Source organism: Oncorhynchus kisutch, linkage group LG25 (genome assembly GCF_002021735.2).
Source record: "Oncorhynchus kisutch isolate 150728-3 linkage group LG25, Okis_V2, whole genome shotgun sequence".
Taxonomy (NCBI): Eukaryota; Metazoa; Chordata; class Actinopteri; order Salmoniformes; family Salmonidae; genus Oncorhynchus; species Oncorhynchus kisutch.
The window spans coordinates 12,481,397-12,496,218 of NC_034198.2; the positions used below are offsets into that span (position 1 = coordinate 12,481,397).

The 14,822-nt window shown below is 43.3% G+C and overlaps 1 protein-coding gene across 4 annotated transcripts in view; it reads left to right on the forward strand.

Moving 5' to 3' along the window:
* waplb (WAPL cohesin release factor b) overlaps nucleotides 1-14,822 on the forward strand; it is a 61,583-nt gene that overhangs the window by 28,959 nt on the left and 17,802 nt on the right. For 3 of the 4 annotated variants that reach the window (XM_031805215.1, XM_020460247.2, XM_031805216.1), the window contains 5 exons: nucleotides 2,812-3,529; nucleotides 3,618-3,979; nucleotides 5,782-5,915; nucleotides 10,345-10,437; nucleotides 13,367-13,534. In XM_031805215.1, the coding sequence (XP_031661075.1) occupies nucleotides 2,812-3,529; nucleotides 3,618-3,979; nucleotides 5,782-5,915; nucleotides 10,345-10,437; nucleotides 13,367-13,534 (1,475 nt within the window). The remainder of the gene's footprint in view (nucleotides 1-2,811; nucleotides 3,530-3,617; nucleotides 3,980-5,781; nucleotides 5,916-10,344; nucleotides 10,438-13,366; nucleotides 13,535-14,822) is intronic. The other variant, XM_020460248.2, reaches the window with a different exon arrangement.

A 14,822-nucleotide genomic window follows, 5' to 3' on the forward strand; every position in this document is an offset into this window, starting at 1 on the left:
CTCTAAGTATTCATGTGAGGCCATATGCTACATTTTGTGTTTTTAAGGTAGTGTAGTAAACAAGGGGTGAAAGTAGTAGCCTACAATAAGGAACATATCCAGGTAAAAAATACGCTATATAGTCATTGGCCTATATCTGAACATGTTCTTTACATTTACTATATATCAAATCAGACCCCAGACACATCTCGCTAAGTGGATGGGTCGCTATTGTCTAGACCTGTTCACACGTTCATGAACTAAAATAGATTGCCACATCACCCCCAGACACACCTGGCTAAGTTTATGGGTCATGTAATCATCTGGCTAAGTGGAGTATTTTGTTTAGACATCTAACGTAAACTCACTCACTTTTGTACATCGCCTTGGTCTGTACAATTGACCTTATTTTAGCGCCCCAAAAACATACTTCCAGATCAACTGTAATGTCAATACCATTGTAAAGCACAATTTCTCCCCTTTCCAACAGAATCAATTACAGGAACTAAACGCTTCCCGTTTAAATTAGATACTAATATGGATGAATGCTTCATGGCAGACAAACTCCTTGTACATGTAATCCAGTGAGTTGTTTTATACGAGCCTTCTGAGTTCTCTTCAACTCTGCGCATTTGCAATCAAACTTCTAAATGGATGTCCTTCTCATACTCTGCTTCTACCAGGCATTCCACTGAGTTCAAAACTCAGTCCACTTCTTCTCTGAAAACACTTGAGCTCCGTTTCTTCCCCATCACGGTCATTAGAGAACGCAGCAATTTCTGGTTCAATGACATTGCTATTATCTTTAAAAACAAATCTGTGTTAGACTACTGATTTAGGGATGCCCCCATTTTATGTTATAGGCAGTAGCCTATGGCATGGCAGACCAATCAGGACTCATCTCTCAGCATGACCAGCCTCCATTATCTCAGCCAATCAAGGCTAGCCAGGAAGAATCCTTTGTTTCTCCATGATAAATAACTAGACTCATAATATATGTGTTGATATTTAGAGATCACCTGCAAATTAAGACATGTGAAATATCACATGTTCAAAAAAAGATTTCTGGGAGAGAAAAAAAACATTTTGAAAACTTAGGAACGCCAACCTTACTCTTCAAGTTTTGGCTCCCGAGTGGCGCAGCGGTCTAAGGCACTGCATCTCCGTGCAAGAGGCGTCACTGCAGTCCCTGGTTCGAATCTAGGCTGCATCACATCCGGCCGTGATAGGGCGGCGCACAATTGGCCCAGCGTTGTCCGGTTTTGGACCCGGGTGGGCTGTCAATGTAAATAAGAATTTGTTCTTAACTGATTTGCCTTGTTAAATAAATAAAAATATATAATAATGGAGAGATCCAGACTCATTTGACAGTAGTACCAAAAGTAACACATTCTAGTATCAAACTGTTTTTAATGATCTAGTATTGAAAAAGTACAGACGTTTCGGTATACAGTGCAACACTGGCCAGGCAACACACAATGAAATGCTAGCTGTTCCCTTAGACTTCGTCATTGAGCCAACAACTATCCATTTTAAAACACATCTCGGCAGAAATAAATATTACAATTTCTTGCAACGGTGGCAAACGCTGTCAGGCGCTGCTCCAGAATCTCCCGTAAGTGTTCAATTTGGTTGAGATTGGGTGACTGAGAGACACACTTTAAACCCCTATGCTCCTTTTGACACCCCTTTTCAAAGTCACTGAGATCTCTTCTAGCCATGGTAGCCAAAATAATGAGTGACTGGGCATTAATTTAATTCAGGAATCACACCTATGTGGAAGCACTTGCTTTCAACATTTATTATTTTTTTACCTTTTTATATAACTAAACAAGTCAGTTAAGAACAAATTCTAATTTTTTGATGACGGCCTAGGAACAGTGTTAACTGCCTTGTTCAGGGGCAGAACAACATATTTTTTACCTACCTTGTCAGCTTGGGGACTCGATCTCGATACCTTAAGGTTACTATTCCAACACAAACATACTTTGTCTCCCTCATTTACTTTGGCAGTTACCTGTAGCAGGTTGACCATGGTGAGATTATACACTCCTAAATTGATACTGCTGTTTTATTTAGGTTGTTTTACAGCTAGCTAGCTACAATCACATGCTCATATTGACTTTGGTAGTATTGTGTGTAGCTACATTTGCTTTCTAGCTGGCCAGCCAGTATGCCCAGAGAGAGCATTGCATTGTGAGTTTTGTATTCAACTTGAGCTGCAAAATATTTCCTAAACTATTTTCACATGTTGCTCCCAACCTTTTTATACCGGGAATTTTTTTTGTTGGCACATGTTATTGTTATTTAACACCGTAAATCATAGGAATGTTTTTTTGGGGGTGTGTTATTGCTTTTGAGGGGGATTCACCAGAATGTGCATGCCTGCATGCAAGTGGTATGTAGCAGCTTATTCAAACTCAACTTCAAGTATAGTTGTTTAGGAAGTCATTGCTGTCCCAAATAAATAATAACCGGTGCCTGTGTTTTCAATGTCCACACCCTGTCTTCACATGTAGGCTAACCCGGTCTGCTCCTGTTGTGGTGAATGAGACCAATTAAGTTGGAGATGTTTACCTGACTCAGCATTGAGATTTTTCTCCAGCTTTGCTAAAAGCTTCGAGGGTGTGCTGCTCCTCTCACAGCCCTAGCAGTAAACACTCCCTAATACATGGTTATCTCCACTTTCTGCTGTGAAAATGGCACCCATGCGGCATTGTGACAGGCATCAACTTTCTTTTTAGAGTACTTCAGCTGCTCTATGCTACATCTGTCAGAGACGGTAACTGCCAAGACTTATGTGGTGCTAATACATTGTTTTTTCTCCTCCAGCCAAGCCAAGCCAACCGAGCTGGTCTAATGAGGGTGCGACTGCAGAGAAACATAGCTACTCATGGTACAGCAATGCCTCGGAGAGCGACAAGAAGCCCATCGCTCAGACCACCACCCTAAAGAGCGAGGCCAAGGACTCTTACGACAACTGGGATGCTGTGATGCTTCTGGGGCCCACCTCGCCCACCCCAGAGCCCACTAGAAACCCCTCAATGTGGGGTGGCGCGGGCAGCTACGGCCTGGGTCTGGCCAGGGAGGACAAGCCATCCCCAGAGCCGACCTCCAGTTACGTATTGGGCCAAGGGGACTTCGAAGTCCCCATTGAGCCCTCCGAGTTCCAGGACCACTCCCAGTCTCTCCTCAGGGCTAGCACCAACTGCCGGACCTACCACCGGCCCAACAAAGGCAAGCAGGCTGGGGACTCTGACAGCACCAGTAGTACTAGCACCAGTACCAGCACATCCTTCAGTAGTGGGCCCGGATCTGGCCCACTCAAGACCAACAATACGGAGAACAGCAACAAGCCGGCGGGCCGTGGGAGGACGAGAGACTACACAGTGCTGCACCCGTCCTGCCTGTCAATGTTTAACGTCACCATTCAGGACCGGATCATGGAGGAATACACCCCCGCTTCCTCCGTGGCTGCCCCCCTGACAGACCCGGGAGAGGCTGGCCGCCTGAAAAAGAAGAATGAACCAGCACCGGCCAAGGCCATCAGGTGACGACCTGCTACGTACTAGTGATTGTTACATATTGCAATATTATTTTGGACAATATTATATCCTTTCTCTCTCTCTCTCTCCCAGGTTCAGACCTACACAGAGCAAGGTCAAGAAAGACACCAAGCTGGACTTCTTTGGCTTCGAGGAAAACGAGGCAGGCCGTGGTGCCAACCAGGAGGGCGGCAGTTCTGACCCTGTGGCATCCGGCAGCTCCAATTACAAGATTAAGTACTTTGGCTTTGACGATATGAGCGGCAGTGACAGCGACGAAGACGAGGGCTCCCACGCCAAAGAGAGGAAGGCTAAGAGGGCTGTAGCCAACGCTGCTGCAGCCACAGCCTCCCTTGCTGCCATGGAGATGAGGGTGGACAGCCCCCTGTCCAGCAGTGAGGAGCTGGACAGTCAGACCAGCAGCAACACAGGTCAGGGACAGGACCTCAGGCGTGGTCAGTACTACCAAACCCACTTGGGAATACACAGTCCGGCATCAGTACAGGGCATACTTAGGCCTCAGGCGAGGTCAATAACACGGACTTCGAGATCTATTCACAGGATCCTCACTAAATGCTAATGTTATGTTATTACATTCCTCAAAAGCTATTTAGGAAAGCGAGTAACGTTTTGTTTCAACCTTCATGGTAGGTCTGTAAGGCCATTAGCGGGGGCAATTTCTGGAGGGGCAGTGTATGGGATGAGCACAAACAAACAAAACTGACAAGTCCTGATAAGAAAACTGAGACTCATCCACACACAGCTCTTTCCTATACAAGACAGACATCTCAGAGATAGATGGAGATATACAGTGCCTTTCGAAAGTATTCCACATTTTGTTATGGTACAGCCTTGGTTAAACCCCCCCCCCCCCCCCCCCCCCCCCTCAACCTACACACAATACCCCATAATGACAAAGCAAAAACAGGTTTATATAAATTTATATAAAATGTAACTGAAATATGACATTTACATACGTATTCAGACCCTTTACTCAGCACTTTTGTTAAAGCACTTTGGAAGTGATTACAAGCCTGGAGTCTTGAATATGACACTACAAGCTTGGCACACCTTGTATTAGGGGAGTTTCTCCCATTCTTCTCTGCAGGTTGGATGGGGAGCAGGTTGGATGGATTGCTGCACAGCTATTTTCAGGTCTCTCCAGAGATGTTCGATCAGGTTTAAGTCCAGGCTCTGGCTGGGTCACTCACGGACATTCAGAGACTTGTCTCCAGGCCACTCCTGTGTTGTCTTAGCTGTTTGCTTAGGGATGTTGTCCTGTTGGAAGGTGTGCCTTCGCCCCTGTCAGAGGTCCTGAGCGCTCTGAGAATCCTGTTTCTCATGGTCAGAGTCCTTTAGGTGCCTTTTTGCGAACTCCAAGCGGGCTGGTATGTGGTTTTACTGAGGAGTGGTTTCCATCTGGCCACTCTACCATAAAGGCCTGATTGGTGTAGTGCTGCAGAGATGGTTGTCCTTCTGGAAGGTTTGCCCATCTCCACAGAGGAACTCTAGAACTCTGTCAGAGACCATCAGGTTTTTGGTCACCTCCCTGACCAAGGCCCTTCTCCCCCATTTTTTTTCTCAATTCTGGCCGGGCTGCCTGTTCTTGGAAGAGTCTTGGTGGTTCCAAACTTATTCCATTTAAGAATGATGGAGGCCACTGTGTTCTTGGGGACCTTCAATGTTGGAGAAATGTTTTGGTACCCTTCCCCAGATCTGTGCCTCAACACAATCCTGTCTTGGAGCTCTCCTTTCCAAATCATGTCCAATCAATTTAATTTCCCACCGGTGGAATCCAATGAAGTTGCATGATCAATGGAAACGGGATGCACCTGAACTCAATTTCGAGTCACATAGCAAAGGGTCTGAATACGTTTGTAAATAAGGTATTAATGTTTATTTTCAATGAATTCTCAAATTTCAAAAAACCTGTTTTCGCTTTGTCATTATGAGGTATTGTGTGTAGATTGAAAGATGAAATAAAAAATCAATCAATTTTAGAATAAGGCTAATTTAACAAGGGGTCTGAATACTTTCCGAATATTATGTGTTTGTGTATTTCGCCGCATGCGTGCATACATGCCAGTGTAGATCTGAATATAGATTTTCAATAATCTATTCTAATGAAATACTTTTGGCTATTAATGACTTGGTCACAAAGATTCACAATTCTATATGTAATTATATAGACTTGGCAATGAACTGTGATGATCTGCCCTAGTCTAACACACGTTTACATTTGGCATGTCCCCTGTAGATGTGATGGACTTCCCAGAGGACAACTCTGCCTCTGTGGGCCTAGAGATGCCCAGGAGACCTCAGGCAAAACAGGTGGAGAAATCCAAGGAGAGCAGGGAGACCAATAGGAAGATCTTCAGTGGCCCCAAAAAGGTAAGCGTGCGGGGTGAGTTCCTATAGAACACTCATCCAGGGTCGCGTTAACCAGGCCACAACGGCACATCATAGCGAAACACTTTGCAACGGAAAACAAAAAAAGAGCACTTTTCATTGGACACGGTCAGGTTGTCCCTCCCTGTTTCAGTCCGTTTGGTGCCTAATGAACTAGACCCAGAACTTTCAGCAGAGGATGAGTAGACTATACCCTGTATGAGCTGAAGAGATGCCAGGCTGAAACAGCTGTTGGATTATTTATATGTGGATGAATGAAGGGATGAACGGTCATTGTAGTCTCAGATGGTTCTCATTTATCAAAAGAACCAGTAATGCCTGTTCTCCTATCGCTTTGATGGACTTGATCTTGAAGAGCTCCACCATTGAATGCTCTGTATATATGGAGATAGTTTAGTTCCCAAAATAAATAGTTTAATGCATATAAAATGTGTTTCCGGATCTTTCTGTAGTGCAGACACTTCAGAACAAACACTAGCTTAGGACAGGGCTTAGACTTAAAGTTAAGAGCAAAGCCTTGTTAAGAATGCGATTTGAAATCATATTGTGGGAAAGCCAGACACATTATATGAGTTGGGTTTGTTAGTAGGGGCTGGGATGATACCAGTATTGCGGTACTCATTAGTATCGCGGCAAGGAAACAAAACACAAAGTGGAGAAACAGCCCCGATGTTGGAAACATCATGTTGTTTTCCAAGCTATAGGACAAATTATTTTTGAGGACCAAAGAGTGTGATGTGCTTTGTTTCCATTGTTGCCATGATCCTTTTTTTTTTTTTTTTTTACCTTTTATTTAACCAGGCAAGTCAGTTAAGAACAAATTCTTATTTTCAATGACGGCCTAGGAACAGTGGGTTAACTGCCTGTTCAGGGGCAGAACGACAGATTTTGTACCTTGTCAGCTCGGGGATTTGAACTTGCAACCTTTCGGTTACTAGTCCAATGCTCTAACCACTAGGCTACACTGCCGTCCCTGCAGTGTATCGCAATATTATTTTCCGTCACAACCCTAGTTGTTAGGTGCAGGTTATAGTTTATACAATGATTCGTATAATGATAGTTTGAAGGCAGCTTGTCATGAATTGTTTTTCTTTGCATTTGGGTTACTACAAACCTGTAGAGTGCCAAGGTGCCTTCCAAGTCTTCCGAGAGGCTTTCTCCACAGTCCTCATCTCTTGCCCTGTAATGTCCTCCATGCAGATAACATAATGGGCGAGCTGAACACATAAAAAAAAACAATAGCCCTCCAAAATGACCTGGGTATTCATGAGTTGTCAAAAGGTAGCGCTTTCGATTGCGACTGGGCTAACTGCAGGGGTAGTGAAGTGGCAGTCTGACGCATGCAGTGGTAATGCATAATTGTGCCGGTTTAGGGTAGTTCCATATGGCACCCTATTCCCAATATAGTGCACTACTTTTGACCAGGGCCTGTAGTGAACTACGTACTGTAGGAAATAGGGTGCCATTTGGGAAGCAGTCTGTAAGAACCCTCCGAAAAACCAATTAAATTTGACGCTTAACAATGAATGTTCTTCTCTTGCAGTTTGTTTACAAATTGCTTTTTAAATTTTTTTAAGGTGGCTGTTTTGCATGATAATCCAATGATCCCGTTTCTTTTTTCGTTCTACTTTTCATTCTGCATAACCAGTTGTGCTTCATGCATTATTTGTGTGTGTATGTTCTGGCCCTCTGTGTGCACTGGATATGCCTGTCTTTTGATGTTGGCTGTCAGATGTTAGAGATTGATTTAATGGCCTTCATTATTATGACATCTGATTAATTCGTGTCGCGCTCTCTCACACGTGTCCCCTCGTTTTTCAACTCTGATTGTTTTGTCACAAATGTTGCGTTATGTAAGTGTGACCATTCTGGAATTGGCACGTGCGTTATGGTCTGTAGAACAGCTTGCAGATGTACTGTGGGTAATTCCTACATGACAAGATTATTATGGACAAAAGAGCAATATTTTTGGTTGTTGTCAAACGGCAGTCTAGCATCAGTCATCGTCCCCAGAATATGTCTATGGGTGTCTGCTAGAATGCATAGACTTCCAGTCGTTGCCCTAACGCTAGTTAGCATTAGCCTGCATTTGGCCGCGCCAGTGTTCTTTTCATCCTTGTCCACTACAGTATTAAATCCCCCTTGTAGACTTTACTCTATAGGTATACTCTTTTTCCTCTAACTTTTGTTTTACGTCAATGAAAAAGGCCTCCATCTTTGCAATCAACAGTAGCCTAGGCCCCTCTCTCTCGCAGCGCACAAGGAGTGCAGACAAAAGCCAGCCATTACTGGCTAAAGGAAACCCCAGGGGGGTGTGTGAGTTTGTAAGATGGTGTAGACATGCGTCATAAAATGTTTGCTTGTCTAAGGCCAGAGCAGGGCTCCTGTTACTGTCTCGGGTGGTGTTGGACCACAACAGCTGATGGCTGGTTGAGTGGTTTGGTTTCACCAGTGTGGTTCTACCAGTGAGTCCCCCGTCTGCAGCTGTAAATGATCCTCAGTCTTCTGCTGAGTGTCTCTCTCTCGCACTCAGCCTCTTTCTCTTTCAGCCTTCTAGTGTTCAAAAGTGGTATGTGTGTGTGTGTGTACTTGCTTGTACTCGTCTCTAACTTCTGAAGAAGGCCTTGGGTAAACATTAATGTATCCATTAAATATCCAATATGTAAATAAACAATTAGTTAAGGTTGGTTCATTTGAGAGAGCTTATTGATAACTGTTTCCTACTATAGGCAGTTGGCTGCCTAGTGATTTGCAACATCAACTCTCCGATGTGAATAGTTTGCAACAGTTTTTCGTTTACAAGTGCTACTGCATAAACGAACTGAAATGCACCAATTGCGCATGCTACACATCATTACTGTACCATAGTATTTTTATCCATTCCAAATCTTTCTATTATACATGACAGAGGGGCGCCACATCTTGATCTTGCCTAGGGCTGCAGCCGAACTGCTAGGACTGGGCCTGACCAACACAATTTGCCTCTAATTTACTTGCATTTGCAGCGGACCTTGGCCTGCTCAAAATGAGCTGCTGCTGTTGGGAAGTCAAAACTGTCCAACTCCTTGGAGCAGCTTGCGATGCGCATTAGCCTCGTTACTTTTTCCTCAAGGTGCGATCTCGAAGCTATCTTTACTCTGTTGTGGAGAAACAATCCCCTCTAGACGGAATAAGCAACACAATCTTCGCCAATTTTGCCCAGTACACTTAGCTGAAATCCCTTATTAGGACCTCGTATCTTTTGCGTGAGTAAAAATAGAAACGCACACCCCCACACTAATTTCCATTTAACTTGAGGATATATTTGCCTTTTGAAGTTAGGAGTATTTCCATCAATGAATAAAAACCATAATTTTTTCAATGGATCGTTGTTTTTTCTCCTGGACAATTTGGCCGGTAGAAATGCTATTTATCAGTTTTACAGTTTTTTTTTTTTTTTATGGCCAAAAGTTGGTATTTATTGGCTAATGTATGTGTCAAACTCATTCAACGCAGGGCCGAGTGTCTGCTGCTTTTCGCTCCTCCCTTGTGCTTGTTTGAATTAAGGTCACCAATTAATAAAGAACTCCCCTCACCTGGTTGTCTAGGTCTTAATTGAAAGAAAAACAAAACCCTGCAGACACTAGGGCCTCCATGGAATGAGTTTGAAACCTTGGTGTGCACAGTGTGTTTGCATGAGAGCGAGTGCCCATGTTTACAGAAAATGCCTTGCTTCTCAAGACTCACTGCCGTGGGTGCGGTGAACCTGCCGGTCTGTGTCCACTTGATTAGAGTAGGATCATGGTTGAAAGTTGAGCTACACTCGGTTCATTGTTTCCTACAGTGCTCTATCCTGTGCCAGCAATGTTTTTTTTCTTCTCTTTTTCTTATTTTCTTTTCATTATTAATATCCCAGCAACAGATTCAGCCAATGGGATTTTTTTTTAAAGCAGAGTGGAGAGGGGCCAAGTTTTTTTTTCTTCTGTACACTCCTGTGTCTGTATACGGTGGGTGCTGGCAGTTGTCTCCAATCAGTCCTGCTGTTTGAGCTGCCCTGGCCGCCTCGTGGTTTAATAGGCGTTCATTTAGACGCGCGCTCCCTCCCAACAGGGCTTGTTTTGTTACGCGAACCAACAAAGACCAATGTTTTCTACCCCATCTGCACTCTATCTCTCTGTCACATCTCCCTCTGACTAATGAAATCAAATGTGCTCTGTTCCAAGACACTGATCATTCCCAGTATTAAAAAAAAATCACCTTGAATTAGGAGAAATTGAATAAACTTTAAATTGTCTGTTGCAGCTGTTTGGAGTATGTGTTGCTCAATGGGTCTCTTTTGTTTGATTTTTGTGTGATTTTTAAATGTGAAGTAACTTCATGGACTTACCTCATCACGGTGTAAGTTTAGTTGTTTTTCTGTTTCCCCCTGCAGTCTCCCACTAAAGCTGTGTACAACGCCAGACACTGGAACAGAGAGCCAGAGGAGCTGCCCCCGCCACCCGTACCCCGATCAACCACTGCACCCGTAAGTTACCTCCTAGTCAACACCAAGGGGTGTCGCTCACCACAGACTCTACACCCCCCCCCCCCCCCCCCAAGCTAGCTAGAGGTATGAGATTTCTGCAGCTCGTGGACACTGCACCCTGCCCATTCTCCCCAGCGTCACTCACACCCTCCCTCCACCACCAGTGATGCTCGTCAGTGTTTCCGTTGCAGTCCTTTAGCTGGGGTGCTGCGACACAGCAAAATCATTTCTGCCACGGTCCAAAAAATATTAAACTATTTCTGCCGAGGTGCACTTTGAAGATTCTGGAACAGTCCATAATTACTCAGAAAACAAAACGACTAATTAATAGAATAATCTGAAACTATTCTACTATGGGGGTTATCTATTTACCTAGTCTGCTTGTGTGTTCTATGGAGATAAATATTCCAATTACGAATGCCATAGGGAGGGAATTCCCAAAATCTATTATAGGCTGCAAAAACGGGCTACATTTTATTTAGTAGGCTGCTCAAACTTTTACCAGCCACACATGTTTACATTTTATATGGCCTGTGTGTACTGTCTAATGAACGAAAGCCTGAATTAATGCAATAATTAACTGTGGAGCCCGACCATTAAATTGGTTGACAGGCTAATATCGGCCGAGTTTCTTATATTTTTAAATAATGTAATTTTTAGCGGCCTTTATTCAACAGATAAAGTGCTGATATTAGAAACATAGAATAAACAAATGCGTCTGTCAAAAAAATGACCGCAAGTGAGCATTGTTAATAGTTTCCTGAAGAGAGTGTTCTACAAGCTGCTCATTGAACATCATTCAGCCCTAGGTTACAACGGGTGGAGATAGAGAGAGTAAGGCTGGTGGTTTGATGGTGAGTAGCTTGCCACAGCCAGCGTATTTGAATAAGTAAATGATCAAAAGTACACTTCACTAAGCAAGTAGCCCTGTCCTCATCACATTCTAACTGGGTTAACGTTGGCTGACTAGCTAGCTAGCCAGCATGTTAGTTAGCTTAGCTAGCTATCTGTGCTACGTATGTGCTAACACTCGATTGCTGGCAAAGTGAGCACTCGTCTTTGATACAAAAGTGACACTGTTATTGTCTGGGCCTATTATGTTAGCTAGTGGGCTTATGTAGGTTGTTTTCCTAAATATTCTATCTGCAAAAAGCAAGACAGTTGTCACATGTCTATCATTCAGGCAATGTACTTGCATTCATGATGAGATCCGTAGCTAGCTAAATTAGAACATGGGACAAAAACCAGTGTGGCAAGCATTTGCCTGCATAAACGTTTTTAGTCAGCAGTTCATGCCATTGTCGTTGAAATGTATAGCCAATACATTTTGTATTGAATAACAGTATATTGTAAATATGGTACCTGTAAAAAGACATTGTCTTAATGAACAGCTAACTTGTGCTTGTCATAACATACTCTCATTACAAGGTTGCCATTGTTTACATGACCTTTGACTGTTGTGAACACTAGTAAATCAACTCAAAACTAATGCTGGTGCTGACACCTACTGGTGACATTACGAATGGCATGTTACTGTATTTCAATGCTTATTTATGAACATCAAAGTTTGTCATGTGCGCCCAATACTACAGGTTACACCTTACAGTGAAATGCTTACTTACAGGCTCTAACCAATAGTGCAAAAAGGGTATTAGGTGAACAATGGGTAAGTAAAGAAATAAAAACAACAGTAAAAAATAACAGTAGCGAGGCTATATACAGTAGTGAGCTGTAGAACCTTTTGAGGATCTCAGGACCCATGCCAAATTTTTTTTGTTTCCTGAGGGGGAATAGGCTTTGTCGTGCCCTCTTCACGACTGTCTTGGTGTGTTTGGACCATTCTAGTTTGTTTGGTGATGTGGATACCAAGGAATTTTAAGCTCTCAATTTGTGAACAGTGCCATTTCAGATTGACTATGTTGAACTCATTCACCCCTTGTGGTGGTTTAATGCAAACACTTTTGCATACTTCTTATCCACTGCTATAGATAGACACATCTTTAATTTGTACCTAAGAAGTTAAACTAAACAAGTTTACCTTAAACAGGTTTACCTTAATGTTGTTTTTATAGTGGGTATCGTTGCTTTTCAGCGGATATCCCGTAAACCCCAAATAAAATGTGTTTAATTTATATTTGAATGCTTATTGCTAATAACATACCTGATAATATGGACCATGCATAGTCTATATACATGGTGCAATATGTTAAATTATTATTTGTCTAATTTCTGGAGTTAAATTATATTTTAGATGGTGTCAGCATCATTTTATTTTCATAAATTTTGGAGTACACACTGCCACACACACTGCTACACATTTTCCAGAGTACACGCATGCTCGTATTCGTCTCTTAACCATAGTTTGGCAAAGAGACCAATACGAGCATGTGTTTACTCTGGAAAGGCCACTCTACTCCAATCGATGTCCCAAATGGCACCCTTTTTCCTTTTGTAGTGCACTAGGGTACCAATTGGCATGCACACGGTCTGATTAATTCACCAAAAGTCATTATAAGCCATTGTGGCACCTTGCCATCCCTGGAATTCATTAGCCTGTTAAAAATACACTGCTCTGAATGTTGAATTCTCAGTCTTACAGATAATGTTAGTCATGTTTTACAGGGCCCTATAATGCCCTCAGACTGCTAGAAGGGACTTGGTTCCTGTGTGTGTGTGGGGGGGGGGCAGGCACACGTGTGAGTTTTACTGCGCCTTATCTCTTACGTAAGGGGCAGGAGGCTGTTGGCTGGCGTTCAACAACATGAATTGCCAGCAGCAGCAGCAGGGCCGTGTGCTGAGCAGGTGTTTGCTTTTGCTTTTCTCCCTCTGACACACTCTTTCTGCCCTTTCCCTGTCTCTCCTACTCTGCCTCCCCTCCCCCTCCTTCCTCCTTTTAACCCCCCTATATCTTCCTCTCTCTCTCTGTCAGGCCAGCCAGTCGAGCGGCAGCAGCAAGGATGCCAACTCTCACAAAGACGACGGCCTGTTCAAAGCACCGCCATGCCCGCCGCCCAAAGTCATCAAGTCTGTGTCGTTCCCCACCGAGCCCTACCAGGACATTGTCACTGCACTGAAATGCAGGAAAGAGCACAAGGAGGTGAGCACCAACACAACACTCTTCTGTTCTAGCCATCAACCCATCACTGTGGTCTGCAACTTGGCATCTATAAAGCTCAGCCTGTAAGTGACTCCATGCTTAAATGAAGGTTGAATAAAATAAAACCACAAGATATTGCCCTGGAACTGTCGATCAAGCCTCAGAGGAGGAGTGCTGATTTTAGGATGAGTTTTTCCTTCCAGATAATAATGAATATGTTTATGGACAGGTGGACCTGATCCTTGATTACTTTATGAATATGGACCCTGGTCTACAATGTTTTAAAAATGGATTTGAACAATGGCACCAATTTCATGGATGATCCATAATTTAGTCCTGATCATACCTACCTGGTTTGGTCAGGTGTAGATCATCTTATTTAAATATAGACTCTTGAAACAAACCACAGTGAATTCTGAGGCCGTGCATCAATTACTCCACCTTCCTATAAGACCATATACTGCAGGATCCCTCAATCCCTAAACAATGGTTCATGTAACCATCTGCAGTTGGTTATTTTATGATGGGGGTGTCTGTATGCTAAGCAGTATTAGCCCCGCTAGAAACTGCAGTGTGGGCAATCGCGTAAGCAGGAACAGCGTAATGGGCATCCCACGTCCTTAAACTCCACCTGCAGTTAACATTTGCTGTTTTTGTGCTTGTACGCTTGGCAGGCTGCGGGCGCATAGCTCTCATGCTAAGAATAGCAGGACTGAGCTCTCTAGCTCGATCTAGTATCTACCTCACCCCTGCTCCACAATTCACTGCGAATCCACAAACTTTTATCCTACTCCCCTCACACACACACACACATCAGAATTTGTCATTAGCATGCTAAGAATTGAAGTGTGTTGTGTAACTAAGGGAAATGTGTTACGCAATTAGTATGTGAGAAACATGGTGATGATGACATGGTTCCTTATTGTTTGTTACATTGCATTAGGGGGACTTGTGCTATGTCTGAAATTGCACCTGATTCACTTATACTTTAACCAGAGCACAACGATATATTGAATAGAGTGCCATTTGGGACAAATACTGTTCATTCGGAAAGTATTCAGACCCCTAGACTTTTTCCACATTTTTACGTTACAGCTTTATTCTAAAATAAATCTACACATCCCCTCATCAATCTACACAAACTACCCCATAACGACAAAGCAAAAACTGTTTTTTACTTTGTCATTACAGAAGTGTTCAGACCCTTTACTCAGTACTTTGGTAAAAATCATTTGGCAGCAATTTCAGCCTCGATTCTTCTTGGGTATGACTTAGCACGCCTGTATTT